Raw genomic sequence first — 14,893 nt, forward strand, 5'->3', positions numbered from 1 at the left:
TTTTTAGTGGCTTTTAGTGCTTTTTCTTTTTTTCAGCTGGCGTTTTTATGGTTGCTTCGTAACTTCCTATAATTTAAATATATCATTTATAATATATAATATATATATTATATATTATATATATATAAATATATATAAATATATAAATTATAAATTCCCCCCCCGAGTTCCCATCCTTTAATTTGGGTGATTTATTGAGTAACCCAAATAAAAAGATGGCAACTTGGAAAAATGTTTTGAGTGTTGAATATAAGCAACTAAAAGGCTTTGCTGTTTTACAAAGCAGTAAAAAAAAAAAAAAATCTATTTATTTATTTTTAGTAAACGCATTTTTATAGGTAGGTTAACATGATATAGATGACTGTATAACGTGAATAATTTATATGAAGATTGAGATTTATGTGTGTGCTTATGAAACTTAGATATATTTTACAGGAAGTGTTTTGCAAATCAGAAGCAATTCTGCTCTTAAACTCCCTGCCAAACACTTTTCTCCTGGAGTATCTTTGGAGTGCCAGTGCTCCATTCCCACCCCTGACCTTCCGTGGAGGTGTGAGAAAGGAACCCCCACGGCCCCAGTCCCCAAAGAAATCCTTCCCTGTGGGATCAGAGGGATGTTGTGTGTGGGATAACCATCCTGGGGGACTGAGAGGGTCAGTTGTGCAACGTTTTGCTGTTGCATTTTGCCCTTGCCTGGCTCAAATGTTCTTGTTCCCCAGTGTCCCTCCTGAGCTGTGGATGTGCCTCCGTGCCTTTGGTGATCCCTGGGGATGCACACTGGATGTTCCTGTACCTCACTCCCTCCTAACTGCCTTCTCAGGACTTTTTAGCTCGTTTTTTTGCCTGTTTTATTTATTTGCTTATTTATTTTTATTCCTGCTAAACCCTTTCATGTCCTGGCTTAGCAAACGTGTTCCCTGGTGCACTCTAAGGTGTCTTCTGGTGTCTGTGGGGCATTAACTACTTGAGACACTTAAAACTGCTTTTTGTCGTGGGGATCCCAACCCTCTGGGGAGAAATGCTTTCCTGCCCCTTTACCCACAGACATCTCAGCACTTGCTGGCACAGGCATTTCATCAGATTCCCTCTCTCAGGCCACTGCTGAGGCTCCAGGATCAATGGGATCTGCATTAAAGCCGCTTTCCCTGCTGACAAATTACACCCCTGGCCAGCACTGAACTGTTAAACACAGCAGAAATTCAACCTTGGTGTTCCTTTTTTTCTCCTGAAGCTCCTTCCCAACTCCAAAGCCCGTTCCTGGAGCCCAGAAGCAATGAAAGGAAACAAAGTTCTTTGAGCTCTGCACATGGGAAATTGTTTTTTCCCCTTTCTGAAATGCCCAGTTCCTTTATTTCTGTGGAATCACCCCTATCACAATCCACCTTCTGGTGTCCTTCAGGACTGTCACCTGTCCCCCCCTTGGTTTTCCTGCAGCCTTAACACCTTGTTATCCTGGTATCTTGTTCTCTTATGATCCCAATGAATTCGTTGTTCCTTTTGGGAAGCTCTGACATCTTGTGCTATTTGAACCGTCCCAGCTGAGGTTGGCTCAGCCTGAGAATTTCTTCAGGAAAAAAATCAGAGCTCGCTCTCAAACCATATCTGGTCTGCCAGGGTGAGCTAAACTGTGGAATTACAGCTGGAGGACTTGCTGGGAAAGCAGGAAAATGAGGTGACATCGAGGTTCTCTGGCTTTTGCTTTTGTGGTACTGGTAGGAAGAAAATCCTCTTGTGTTCTGGTGCAAGAAAGCTCAATGAAACACAGCCACAGTGGTGTTTCTTGTGAAGTGAACGACTGAAAAATGACATGGGTTCAGAAGTGAAAGGGAGTAATTAAGGTGACAGCAGTGACATCTGACTGGTTTTGTGTCTCTTCATGCTTTATGTAAAGCAGTTTCCCAACAAACTCCACATCACAGCTTCAGGCACCCAGCCCAGCCTGGAAGGAGCTCCCAAACCCCAGGAGGAGCTGATCACTCCCGAGTCTGGCTGAAAACTCCTGTTCCTACTAGGCTGCTTAACCTAAGCTGGTAATAAGTAGTAAAAATAGCAGCTCAGTGACAATGAGGTATTGTCTGCACCACAGACAATGTCACATTGTTTGTGCCAAAACTGCTCAGAAAAGATGGCCCTTTGAATTCTGATTGCAGATTATACCTGCTCGAACAGGAAAATAGATTTTTTTGCCTATCTTGCTCCAAAATGAGCTCTGGATAATGGAGGAAAATAAGGATTAATTCATCCAAAGGGTTGTCTTTTATGACTAAGCCCCTGCTTGTCATGACTAACAGAATTTGCTATTCAGGGTAAAAGCTTGAAACATAAGAGAAATAAAAGGGATAATTGGTAATCCACGGGAATAAATCTCATTATATAATAATGTCTTATCACATGCTGCACATTGCTAACTCTCCTCGATGTAATTGCTTTCAAGAGGGGTGTGAGAGCCTCTGGAGCTCCTCACATCTACCTCAGGTAATGAGGACAACCACTGGAGCTGGAAAAAAGGGAGATTTCCATCAAAATGCTGGAGGACTGTCCACCATCACTTTAATTGTAGGGCTGAGGCTAATTGAGTTAAACTGGGACTAGGGAAGAAACCCGAGTTTTAGGAATTGCTGAAGCCTGGGTCATGTCCAGAAGTCATCAGTGGTGGTTGGAACCTTCTTTAGTGGTCCAGCTTCTTCTAGGGAGAAAATGATGGAAGAGGAGGAGGAGGAGGAGGAGATTTCCTGTGGTCCAGACCCTTCAAATCACATGAATGCAGTGAAATAAAGGAGTCTGGGCACAGGGGTGGGGACAGGAGGGCAAAGTGTTGCAGGTGCTTTTAGCAGGTAAAGAAGGAGCATTGTTGGAGGAGGAGCAGAAGGACAGCACCCCTGATGTGTAGGAACAGCCTCCAGCCCCTCCATCTGTTTTTCCCAGATGCTGATTCACCGACTGCGTCGTGACCAAACTTCCTGGCAATTGAACGAGGTCCAAGCGTCACCCCGAGGTACCATTGCTTCTGCTTCTTCCCACAGCAGTGATGTGATATGTGTACATAATGTATTCCAGGAATAAATAACCTGGTTAGAGATCCAGCTTGTGCCAGAGGCAAAGCACAGCTCTGTCCTCCCTCCTTGTCCCTTTAAGATTTTCCCACAGAGAGCAGATTTGTAATCCAAGTGTAATCCAAGATTTGAGCCCCTCGAGATTCGAGTCAAACCCTGCAATTTTTGTTGTTGTTGTTGTAGTTAATCAGTAGCTGTAGCTGGATGATTGTGATTGAACAGTTACATTGTGAGTGTCACACACATGGCTAATCTTGTGTTTTAAGGAAAAGAGAAGACAATCCCAAGGTTGGTCTCTGGGAGGGGTTGGGCTCAGGAACCTGCTGGTGCTGGTTTGGGTGGGGGTACATGGACAGCACCTGGTGCCTGAGCTCAGATTTTTGGTTTGCTGGCCAGCCAGCCTTGTCTTTGGTTTGAGACAAAGGGATCTCAGGGAAGAACTCAGAGAAATTCTGAGGGGAGCTCTGAGGAGGGGAATCTGAGGGGGAAAGGTGCTGAGTGGGGCTCTGAGTTGGGGGCCACTAAGTGGGGTCTGAGTGGGAAGGATGCTGAGGGGAGTCTGTTGCAGCAAGTCCAGAGCAGAACCACAGAGTTGATGAGGGGCCTGGAGCACTTCCCATATGGAGACAGGCTGAGAAAGTTGGGGCTGTTCAGCCTGGAGAGGACAAGGTTGTGTGGAGACCCCACAGCACCGTCCAGTATCTGAAGGAAGCTGGAGAGGGACTCTTCATCAGGAACTGGAGTGATAGGACAAGGAGCGATGGGTTCAACTGAAAGAGAAGAAATCTAGTGTAGATATATGGAAGATATTCTTCCCTGTGGGGATGGTGAGACACTGGAATAGGTTTCCTAGAGAAGCTGTGGCTGCCCTTGGAGATGTCCAAGGCCACGTTGGACGGGGATTGGATCAACCTGGTCTAGCGGAAGGTGTCCCTGGGAAGAGAACAGGATGATCTTTCGGCTCCCAGCATCCCCCCCCTCCGGCGATCCCGCATCCCTGCGATGCCGAGGGGCGGACGCCGCGGTCCCCGCACCGCCCCCGTGTCCCCGCGCAGCCGCGGCCGGTGCGGGGCCGGTCCGGGGCGGGTCCGCGGGCTGCCAGAGGGGCTGCGAGAGGGGCTGTGGGGGCTGTGAGCGGCTCTCGGCGCCCCGGCCCCGCCCGGCCCCGCCCGTCCGGCGGCCCCAGCCCGGCGCTGCCGCTGCTGCCCGGCCATGGCGGACCCCGCCGAGTGCAGCATCAAGGTGATGTGCCGCTTCCGGCCCCTCAACGAGGCCGAGATCCTCCGCGGCGACAAATTCATCCCCAAATTCAAGGGCGACGAGACCGTGGTCATCGGGGTGAGTCTGCCGCATCCTCCTCCTTCTTCTTCTCCTCCTCCTCCCGCATCCCTCCCGCGCGCGGGCGGCGCGAGCATCGCCATCCCCCGCCGGGGACGCGGCATCGCTCCCCGCCGTCCCACCGCCCGCGGGGGACCCCCCAACATCCCCCCCTCCGCCGTGTGTCCCCCCCACCCCGGCCATTGTTCCCGCTGCGGCGGATGGGTGGGGGGGGCGTTGGAAGGATGGATGCGCTCCCCGCGGCCCCCCGGCGGGGCTGCCCCCCGCCCACCCGGTGAGAGGTCCGGGTTCCCCCGGGGGTCTCCGGGCAGGGCCGGGGGCGCGGGGGCTCGGCGGGCTCGGGCGCTGATGTCATGCCGGGCACTGGGCATGCTCGGCTGGGGCGGCCCCCGCGCTCCGCCGCGCCCCTGCGGCAGCGCCGGCGGCGGAGTTACCCCAGCCCCGGGACCCTCAGCCCCGGGGTCCTCACCTCCGCGACTCCCATCCCCGGGATACTCATCCCCGGGGTTCCCATCCCCGGGGTCCCCATCCCCGGGGTCCTCATCCCTGCCACCCCCATCCTCTGGATGCTCGTCCCGGCGTCCTCATCCCCGGCACCCCCATGGCCAGGACCCTCACCCCCGGGACCGTCACCCCCCACACCCCCATCCCTGGGATGCTCATCCCTGGATTTTTCATCCCTGGGACCCCCATGGCCGGCACCCTCATCCCAGGGATCCCCGAAATCCTCATCCTTGGGATGCAGATCCCCGGCACCCCCATCCTTGGATGCCCATTCCCGCGGCTGCGGGAGCGCTCCGTGGCCGCAGCGCATCCCCGAGCGGGCGGTGCTGGCGGGTCCCCGCCGATCATCCCAGGGGGGGACGCGACCCAAGTTTTGTCACCGCGTCTGAAAGGATCCAATGGCCCCAATCTCGAGGGTCCCTCTGCCCGCAGCGCCCTCCCCGCGCTCTGCAGGGGCTCGCGTGTTCCCGAGGGTTCATTTAGAGGGAACAGAGGGAACAAAGGGTGCGGGATGTGGCTCCTTCCCCGGGGCTGATTCATCAGCGCTTCCCTTTCCCTCCCCGCGGCTGGAGCCCCCCAAAAACGGGTCCCTGGGAGGGGTTGATCTCGGGAACCTGCCGGTGCTGGTTTTGGAGGGGGGGCACGGACAGCACCGGGTGCCTGAACTCGGATTTTTGCTTTGCCTTGTGCTTGGTGCTTTATTTCACGTATTGGTCCTCCGTGGTTAAACCAGTAACGTGTTCCACACCAGACAACGGTAAAGAGGTCTTAAAAGTAATTGTCAGTGCAAGATTTGTTAAAATTCTTCTTAAAACCTTGAGTTTGTGAGAAACTCCTCTCGTGAAAGTTGCAGAACAGTTGCAAGGGAAAAATGAGTCGATCCAGGACATAAACGGTTATTACCTTGTTTTCTTATTTTTTTATGTAATTTATAGAAATGTTCCCCCCGTAGCCAAATTAATTGTCTTTCTTTGAAGGTTAAAGCTGTACCACCCCCAGCAGCCTGTTAACAATAGAATAATCAAATTGGTTATCAATCTTGGTCAGCAGGGGAGGGCTGGATTTGGCCAGCAAATATCAGGAATGAAAACGTAACTGTAGCACGGTCATTTGGGTGTTTAAAAAAAAAACAAAGGTCAGCAAATTCCCCTCCCCCCCTTAAACAAATAAACCCTCAGACATATTAAAACCAGATTAAAATACATCTACTGTAAATCCTTTAGCAGGGGCTGTGTTTTTAAGAGAAATGGAGTTTGGAATTCTCTTTTCCCGCTTATAATGTATCTTTTTCCATAAAGTATCTGTTGTCTGTAGAAAACAGTAACTAAGATGCTCTGGAAGAGGTTTTTTGTTTCTTGCTGACAGGAGAGAATTCCTTCGGTAAAGGTAAAAGGGAAAAATAACAGCAACTGTTAATTTCCTACCACTGAAGTTTAAAAACAAATAGAGAGAAACAAGCAAAGCACGTGCATTTATTGATATAAATATTTTTTTAATATATATATTCAGGTTGGCAGGTTTGAGGGGGTTATTTTTGCTATCTTGGAAATCAGAGGCTTAGAGTTTCTTTCCCGGGGCAAGGTTTTAGGTGCACATTTTAATCACCTCCACCAGTGCAATATGTCCTCAAATCCAGATTCTGCTTTCCAGAGAGAGAGAGGAACCAACCAGCTGGGGCTCGGGGGGGATCCTTGGAGGTTTGTAGGTGTAAGTGAACATGAAAATCTCTCTCTGTATTCTTTGTCCTCTTTATTTGCAGCACTGAGCTCGTTGGGCTTTGGTGTAACTTGATCCCCAGTGGATTCCACTGCAGCATGAGTAGGAAATGCTACTTGTAATTCTCATTTACTGGTTTTAAGGAGCTGCTTCCCTCCAACAAATAATGCCTGGCAGGGGAAGGAATCCTGATTCTGGTGGAAAGCACTACCAGAGTAACCTCCTCTTAGAAAAGCAGGGGTTTAGACTTCAAAACCTCTTAGAAATGTTATATAAAGTACAAACAAACCAGAACCAAACACTTCTTTTTTTTGTGTTTTACTATAGCACTTGAAAACACTGCAATGCAGCTTTTATTTTTGATTCGTATGTTGGAAAGAAAAGGGTTCTGTTGAAATTTAAAAGAACCCAAACCAAACCACCAACCCCTCCCAGAGGAATTGTGTCACCACCTAAGAAAAAAATAAAATAGAAATGATTTAAAGGAAACATCTTTTTTTTTTTCCCCTGACTAGTAAACCTGAATAAATGTACTTCTTCCCAGCAAACAATTGTGGGGAAAATGCCTTTTTTTTCTTTTTTTTTTCTTTTTTTTTTTTCCTGAACTTCCCACTGTCATCTCCCATTATACTTCCCTGGGGCCATGAGCAGATTTGCCAGCAAAAAAAAAACTGAAGGTTGGATGATATTTCTGAAATCAGACTGGGGGATGTTTCTGAAAACGAGCAGCAGTGGAGGGAGTTTAACCACTTAGGCGTGAGTTTGCCTTTCAGGCCGTGACTAAAACTGCATCTCTGTGATGCCTGGGGTTGTGGGGGTCAGAGCCCCTCCTCAGGGAATTCCCAGGGCAATGTCACCCCCTTTGGAGTTGGGATTTGACCCCGTGTTTTATGTCCTGGCCCCTTCCATCCATCCCACCCCCGTGTGCTTTGCTCTCGTGACACAGCCAAGTGTGGAACATCACAAGCCTCACCTTCAGCTTTCCTTTGGTTAAATCAGACAGAACCCTCTGTGTTTTGATTCTGCTTCAAAGTTTAGGCTATAAAAAGCCTCTCAGATGGATCTCACCTTTAACCAGGGCAGGGAAAGGCGAGGGGGGTAAATCCAGCCCTTTCCTTTGCGCTTGGCTGCCCAACAGAGTCCCCAGACTGCAGCTTCATTTTATCTCTATCTCTGCAACCTCAAGGTGACTCTCTGATTGATTGTGTTGGCTGACACACCTAAAAATGTATTTTCCTAGCTGCCTTCCTTCTCGTGGGCTCGTTGGAGAGCGTGGAGCTGTTTACTGGAGTGAGCAGTGGGGATAATCCATCGTGGTTTTGTTGTGTTCATCCCTGTTCCTCCGAGGGCTTTCAGTCCTGAGCACCTGCAAAGGAAGCATGGAAAGAATCCCAGGTGCTCTCCCCAGGAGGGTGCTTTCTGCTTTATGTTTATGGGAGAGAATAATTCCAGCCCTGTTGTAAAATATTTAGGAGTTAGTTGTGAGGAGATGATGTTTTCACCTTCCTTTTTCTTTTTAAGTCCGGAGCGACCACTTCCTTTGAGTGCAGGGTGATTTTTCCAGGCTGTTAAGAAGGAGAACATCCAAAAGGCAGCTCGGGAGGCTCGTGTTGTTACCAGGAAGGGGATAAAAGACTCTTCATTGTGGCTGTCAGCTGCTTTGGGCGCTGCAGTGGCAGGGAATGTGTAAAGCAGGGAATGTGTAAAGCAGGGAATGTGTAAAGCCCGGCTTAGCGGGAACTGCTGAGCTCTGCAGATCCCGGTGTCAGGCACAGGCAGAGCCTTTCCCAGCCCCCCAGTGCCCACCCCGATGGGCTCCTGCCCGTGGGAAATCCAGCAGAGAGCCGGATCAGCGGGAGGATCCCCCAGGATTGAGCTTTACTCTCACGGGGGAAATTCTGTTGTCTCACCCGTGAAATATTCCACATAAATAACTAATGTGCCTCAAACCAAACAAGCAGACTCATCACCTGATACTCTGCCTTGGTCACTGCTGTTCTGCAGTGTCATGTTCCATGAAAGGAATTCCTGTGCAGGGCTAAGAGGTGGATTTGATGATCCTTGTGGGTCCCTCCCAACTCAGAATATTCCGTGAGAGAAAGGGAAACAAAGATTGATGGCTGATTCCCTTGCAGTGGGTGGGGTGGAAGCTGAGCAAGGTTGTGGTTTTTCTTTTTCTTTTGGAATGTCTTGTGGAGAGATTCTCCCTTATTTCCATCCTTAAAATACCTGGATATGTTTTAGCTTTTCTTTCATATGTGCCAGTGAAGTCAGCAGAGTTTGTGCTCATAAAAAGCACGTTCTTAATGTGCTTTTAAATCCCTCCTGTACAGAGATCTCTAGTGCTGTCAAGCAGTTGTCACTCTGGGGTTAAGACAGACCTAAAAAAGAGAAATTTATCCCTGTGATAATAGATAAATGGCTAGTTAAAAAAAATAAAAAATAACTACCCTGTGCTGGTGGGCTTTTTTCCTGGTGCTTTTGACAACAGCCAAGCTTCCATCTCTCCTACAAAATGCACAGCCCCTCTGCTTGTGGAGGATTTGTTCGTGGTGGATCTATAAATACCTTTTATCAAAGCTCCTGCTGGATGGAAGATGTGAAGATGTGACTTCTGTCGTGGTGTAAAAGCTGTCAGGGGATACACAGAGTGCTGTTCTCCCAGCAGATCCCTTAGCCTGGGAAGCTGATCCCTGCTTTGTCTCCCGGAATCTTTGGTGTGTTTTCCAGCTCTTCTTTCCCAGCAAGGGCTGAGTGAGTTTTTTTGTGAAGGGCTGGTGTGGGATACAACACCTGGCACAGCTGAGCACGGCATTTCTGTGGAATCCTGGTGTCTGAAGACACCAGAGCTGCCAAACACCTTTGTGGGAGCTGCTGCTGCTTTCAGAAGTGTCTCAAACCTTCCCAGAGCCCGAGATTTTCCTGCCCAAAGCTGCTGCCTTGGCTGAGCAGAGCCAGGACGTGCTGTGCTCATCCCCCCATGGCTCTGGGCGATGCTGCTTTCAGGTCAGACCATTTCCAGAGCAGCAGCAGCACAAGACTGACAGATCTGGCACTTGGTATTTTGGTTTTTGGTGGTTTTTTTTTTTTTTTGGAGGGGGTGATTTTTCTCAGTAGGTGCCTCAGGAAGAAGCAGGAGCCTGTAGATCGTGGCATGTTGCTGTTCACTTGGGAAAGAACAGGGTGATTCCACTGGCTTTTCTGTGCCTTGCAGGAAAAACTTTCATTTGCTCCTGAAAACTGGTGTGGCCATTCAGGGAGCTGAGTTATTTTCCTAAGGTGCTTCACATACACTTTCAGGAGCTTGGGAGAAGGTTGAAATCCTGGGATAGGGTGGACATTGCTGAGGTGACTGGCACAGGGGTGTCTTGGTTCTGTTTTTACAGTGTGTTGGCTAAAGAACGAAACAGTTCTGGAGCTAATTATCAAGAAATGCATTTATTTCTTGGCACAGCGAGACTCCCATGAAGCACAGAAGCAAATGTACAATATTACACTTCCACAGTGTAAGTCAGTGGAAAAAAACCTGTCTTGATAAGGGCATTTGAGCTTCTCCAAAGCCCAAACAGAGTTGTTTGGGGGGAGTTCTCTTTGGTTCCCTCCTGAATCCTCTGCTGTTTTCCTTCTGGAAAGGATGTTCTTTCAGGCTTGTCTGGAAGTGCTGAACTGGGGGGAAATTATCCATCAGGGATCAATGTGTGCTGCACTTGTGTATTGTCTTCTCTTTTCTAAAAAAGCAGTGAACTCAGGTGTGAAAACAGCTTCTATTTACTGGTGGTGGTGCTAGAAAGATGATTTACTCAAAATAAAGAGCTTGTTTTCTCACCAAAGCGATTTCCCATTTGTGTTTTCTCGGGGCATCATTGTTTTTTTTACCTTTTCCTAATCCCACTTGGCAGTTTTTTCTCTAAAAAATACCTTCATCCTCCTCACCTCTCCTGTCAAAAACACGGATTCCTACTTAAAGCTTTGAAACCTAAAACACAGCTGATGGATTTCAACAAGATAGGCTGTCAAACAACTGGAAAATGTAGTTTCAAGCCACTCTGTGTTGTCTTTTCCCCTCTGGTACCTCCTTTTGGGCCCAGAAGGTTCTCCTTCCTGGAGAACCTCTTTCCAGCTTCTGGCAGTGGTTGTTCCTTCCCCTGGGATGCACCAGGGAGTGACTGGGGCTTGGATTCATTTGGTGAATGTTTGTTGAGCCTGGCACAGTCAGATTTAGGGAAGGATGAGATGCCACTCTGAAGTCTTTAATATTAACATTTTTTTTCCCCTGTGGTAGTTTTTTGAGGATTGGGGTTGGGGGAGGGGAAAACAGAGGAGGAAAGATGATTTAATTTAGTTTTTAACTTGACTGCTGCCACCCTTGGTATTATTTCAGTGTCCTTCCTGTTATCACGAAAATGAGTCACTTAGGATTTGTCTCCTTCCAAAATTCTGTCTGGTTGCTGATGAGTTTCTGCTTAAAATCTGGCTGGTTTAGTTGAATACAAAAGTGCATTTGGAGCTGTGAATGTTTTCATGAAAAGATCTCTCCTACACAAGGGGATTTGTTTGTGGTTTGTTGGGTTTTTGTTTTATTTTTTTTAATTTTTTTCATGACATCTACACCAGTCCTGTGCACTTGTGTCTGTTTTTGTTGGGTTCCTTTGAGCTTGACATGTTTTGTCTTATGGAACCCAACGAGACCAAGCACAGGAACCTCCCAAATACTTCCAGACTCTTTTGTTTTCCCTTTTTTGTGAGGCTTTGTGTTGCTGAAACCTTTTGAAACCCAGGTGTAGAAGCAGAACAAGTGATTTAGAGTCGCTCAGTAACTGCCTGACACTTTCTGACTTGGACTGTGGTGTTGCCAATGTTTGTTTTTCCAGCCCCGGTGGAAGGTACACACTGGATAATGGTGCTTGGCTTTGTGAACAGGGAAAATGCCTTTATTCCATTTTACTGGGTTTTGGAGTGTGAGAACATCCCATACTTAAATAATCCCGACAAAACAAACCCAACACAGCAGCAGCAAAAAAAAACCCCTCTACCTCAAAATATCCCAAATGGGATCCTTCAGAATCATAAAGGTGTGGAGTGGCAGCTATGGGATTCCTGATGGATTTTATTCATCTCCTGGGAAGACCCAAGCCATTCCTATATATTTATGGCCTCTTTGGTTCTTGACTTTGCATGGGATGTCCTGGAAATGTATGTGATTGTTATCAGGTTCCCTTTATAACATCAATAATTGGTCCCGTGGCAGCTTCAGGAAATGCACATTTTCAAAGTATGGCACAGAGTTTAACTGACACCAGGAATGTGGGATTTTTTTTTTTCTCCCCCCCCCTGAGAAATGAGTATCCAGAGATAAAAACTTAAATATTTGATAGCAGTCCTCTTAGATGTCTTTGCCAAAAATGATTCATTTTTTTCAGTGCCTCTCTGCTAAGAGGAATTTTTCTCTGCTCCCTGTTCACGATGATGGACAGGAGATGCTTTTGGTTGATGGGAGAGACTGTTCTGGGTCAGGGAGCAGTGGGATTCCTGCAAAACTGGGCTTGTTTTGAAGCTTCTGTTAAACATTTCAGCTGCACGAGGAGGATTCGGTGCTGAAACCACGTTTTATTACGAGTTCAATGGCCCAAAGGCTTTCAGTAACTTTTGCAGGAGGAGACATTCCTGAGTTCGCTTGGACATTATTGCTGTGACAGGCTGTTCCATCCTGCTGGCCCCGTGGCAGCCTCTGAGCTAAAGACCTCCGAGCTGGAGGGGTGAAAGTTGACTTTTAAAGTCACCTTGGGGCCGTGCAGGGAAGGCTGTGGCACACCAGAGTCATTGTGGCTGCTGAATTATTCCCCCACCGAGCCAAGGCTGTGCAGGAGACCGTTCTCGGAATTGGGGTAACTGGGTTAGGGAGTATTTTTAGCAAAGCTGTTACCAGAAGTCGGATTTTTCTGCAGTTGTAATCTCTTTTCCTGCCTGCCCAGCCCTCCTGCATTGCTGGGATCGCAGTATTTAGGCCAGCAGGGAGATGTGGGAATGCTGCAGCTTCTCCTAGAGCTCGGAGGTTCTGTGCTGGTCACTTGGTAATCCTCTGCTCCTCCCAGGTTTTCCTGGGGATGCTCAGGAGCTGTTCCATGGCACACACAGTTCTCTGCACTCCCACAGCTCCATCTTCTTCAACTGCACCAGTTAATTCCTCTCAAACACTTATTTTTATCACTACATAAATCACACAAATGCCACTGCTCAGCATTAACCTGTTACCCTCAAACTGCTGCCCCCATGTCATGTCTGTCCTCTGCTTCTCTCTCCCTTTACATTACTTTTTTTCCCCTGTCCCCTTTTATATTACATTTATTGTTCCCTCTCTCCTTTTATACTACTTCCCCTCCCTCCCCTTTTATCTTGCATTTTGTTTGTTTTTCTCCTCTTAAAAACCTCCCCGTATTCTTTTTTGTGTTTTCTTACCCCTTTCTGGGTCAACCCTAAATATCCACCCTGCTGTCATTTGATAAACACACTGCCTTGGTTATCCCCCACTTTAGGGTGTCTTTCACAATTTACCTTCAAAGCAAACCAGTTCAGTGCTGCAAACAAATTTTAGAGCCACGTTAATCTCACTATCCAGGAGCCACATGTTCCTTCATCCTGGAGAGAAATATTTGCTTATATTGGTAACAGGGGATTTATTCTGCCCGTTGCTTGCTTTATGTGCAGCCCGGATTTTCAGAGTGTTATGGAGTAACCTCAGCCATAAACTTCAAACGGAGCTGTTGCCAGCAAAAACAACTTATTTTCATCTACCATATGTGATGCTGGAGCTGTGGAGCTCTGAGGAAGGGTTGCCTGGGCAGGAGCAGGAAAATGGAAGCACCTGAGGTGGTTTCATAGCCAGAATTGGTCATAGTCTATCACTTAATATGGGATTCCTGTTTTTCTTATAATTAATCATCCCCTTGTTGTGTTTCCTGATGTGAGCAGGTGCCATTCCAGCAGAGGCAGCGCTGTCTGAACGTGTCATTTTAATGGAGCTCAGTAGGTTGCTTTTTTGCCTTGATGCAGCTGTAAATCTGTTAGCAGGGCTTGGATTTGGTCTGTTTTGGAGGCAGACTCTGTGCTAGAACTCAACAACTCACTGGATTTGACTTGCCAGTGACCCGAGGCGTCGGCTCCTTCATCCCTGTTTGTGCAGTGGGAACGCTCCTTGCTTTTCCCTGCTATTTTATTATAGGGTTTGGAGGTTCAAATCTCAGGGATTTCTGATTTTTGTGCAGCTGCCTGTGCACGCTTCAGGCTCATTTTGAGAAAGTCATTTGGGACTCTGGGAAACACCAGAAGCCTGAAAGCTGAAGCAGCTGCCCGGACGTGGGAATTCAGAGCAATTACTGTGTCCTGGAGTCCTGGAGAGAGGCACCCACAGTGTTTAGGACCTGGAGAGCTTTGCTGTGTGTCTGCCCTGCTTTTCCAATGGGATAAATGTGTCCCTGGATGCAGGAGGCAGCACTCAGCCCCTCCAGGTCCTCCTTGCTGCACGGTGGTGTGGCTGGGAACAGTTATCCCTCCTTCCATGAACAGTTATCCCTCCTCTTGGATACGGGAGAAGGATCAGGTGGAGAGAAGATCTTGCTCATTTACCAGTGACCCCTAAGGCTGAGCTGGTTTGTGTAACAAAAACTACTTGGTTTTTATTTATTATTATTATTATTATTATTATTATTATTATTATTATTATTATTATTATTATTATTATTATTATTAAAACCTGCCATTTGGGAGTAGCTTTCAGAGGCTTTGGGATCCCGGAATTGTAAATTGGGTAAGCATCGAGGATGGGGGAGATGAGACCTCGGTGGCTTCAGGATTAAGGGGTTGGTTTTTGTTTGGTTTGGCTTTTTTTTGAAGCGGTGCCAAGTGGCTGGAGGCTGAAATCCTGCAGGTTGTGGCTTAACAGGAAGAGCAACTGCTTTATACTAATGAAAACAAAAGGTCTTAATGATTATTTGCACCCTCCTTACCTCCTGCTAATTGCCAGCCCCGGTGTGTTCCAGGCTCTATTTGTCTCTGCTGTAGAAAAAAAATCAGAATAGGAATGATGAATTACATAAGAACAGGTCCTGTGTTTACATGCATGACTCATTTTGCAGGTCCTTCCCTCGTTTCCCTGTGGTGTGTCAGGAGGCAGCACCAGAACTTTCACTCATGGATGCAAGTGTTGAGCACCATTACTGAACTCAGGGAATGAAGCATGGCAGGGCTGCACCCTGCTCTGAGGATTTGGGAATTGCAGAGGGAAT

The 14,893-nt window shown here is 47.7% G+C and overlaps 1 protein-coding gene and 1 long non-coding RNA gene across 2 annotated transcripts in view; one reads left to right on the forward strand and one right to left on the reverse strand.

Moving 5' to 3' along the window:
- LOC127481214 (uncharacterized) overlaps positions 1-14,893 on the reverse strand; it is a 228,311-nt gene that overhangs the window by 124,448 nt on the left and 88,970 nt on the right. The gene's annotated exons all lie outside the window — the stretch shown is intronic.
- Positions 4,196-14,893, forward strand: part of KIF5C (kinesin family member 5C) — a 72,564-nt gene continuing 61,866 nt past the window's right edge. Inside the window, exon 1 of the mRNA XM_051810157.1 lies at positions 4,196-4,391. Within this exon, the coding sequence (XP_051666117.1) occupies positions 4,266-4,391 (126 nt within the window). The 5' untranslated portion in view covers positions 4,196-4,265. The remainder of the gene's footprint in view (positions 4,392-14,893) is intronic.

Source organism: Manacus candei, unplaced genomic scaffold, assembly GCF_025592945.1.
Source record: "Manacus candei isolate 608988 ecotype Guabito, Panama unplaced genomic scaffold, ASM2559294v1 h1tg000077l, whole genome shotgun sequence".
Taxonomy (NCBI): domain Eukaryota; kingdom Metazoa; phylum Chordata; class Aves; order Passeriformes; family Pipridae; genus Manacus; species Manacus candei.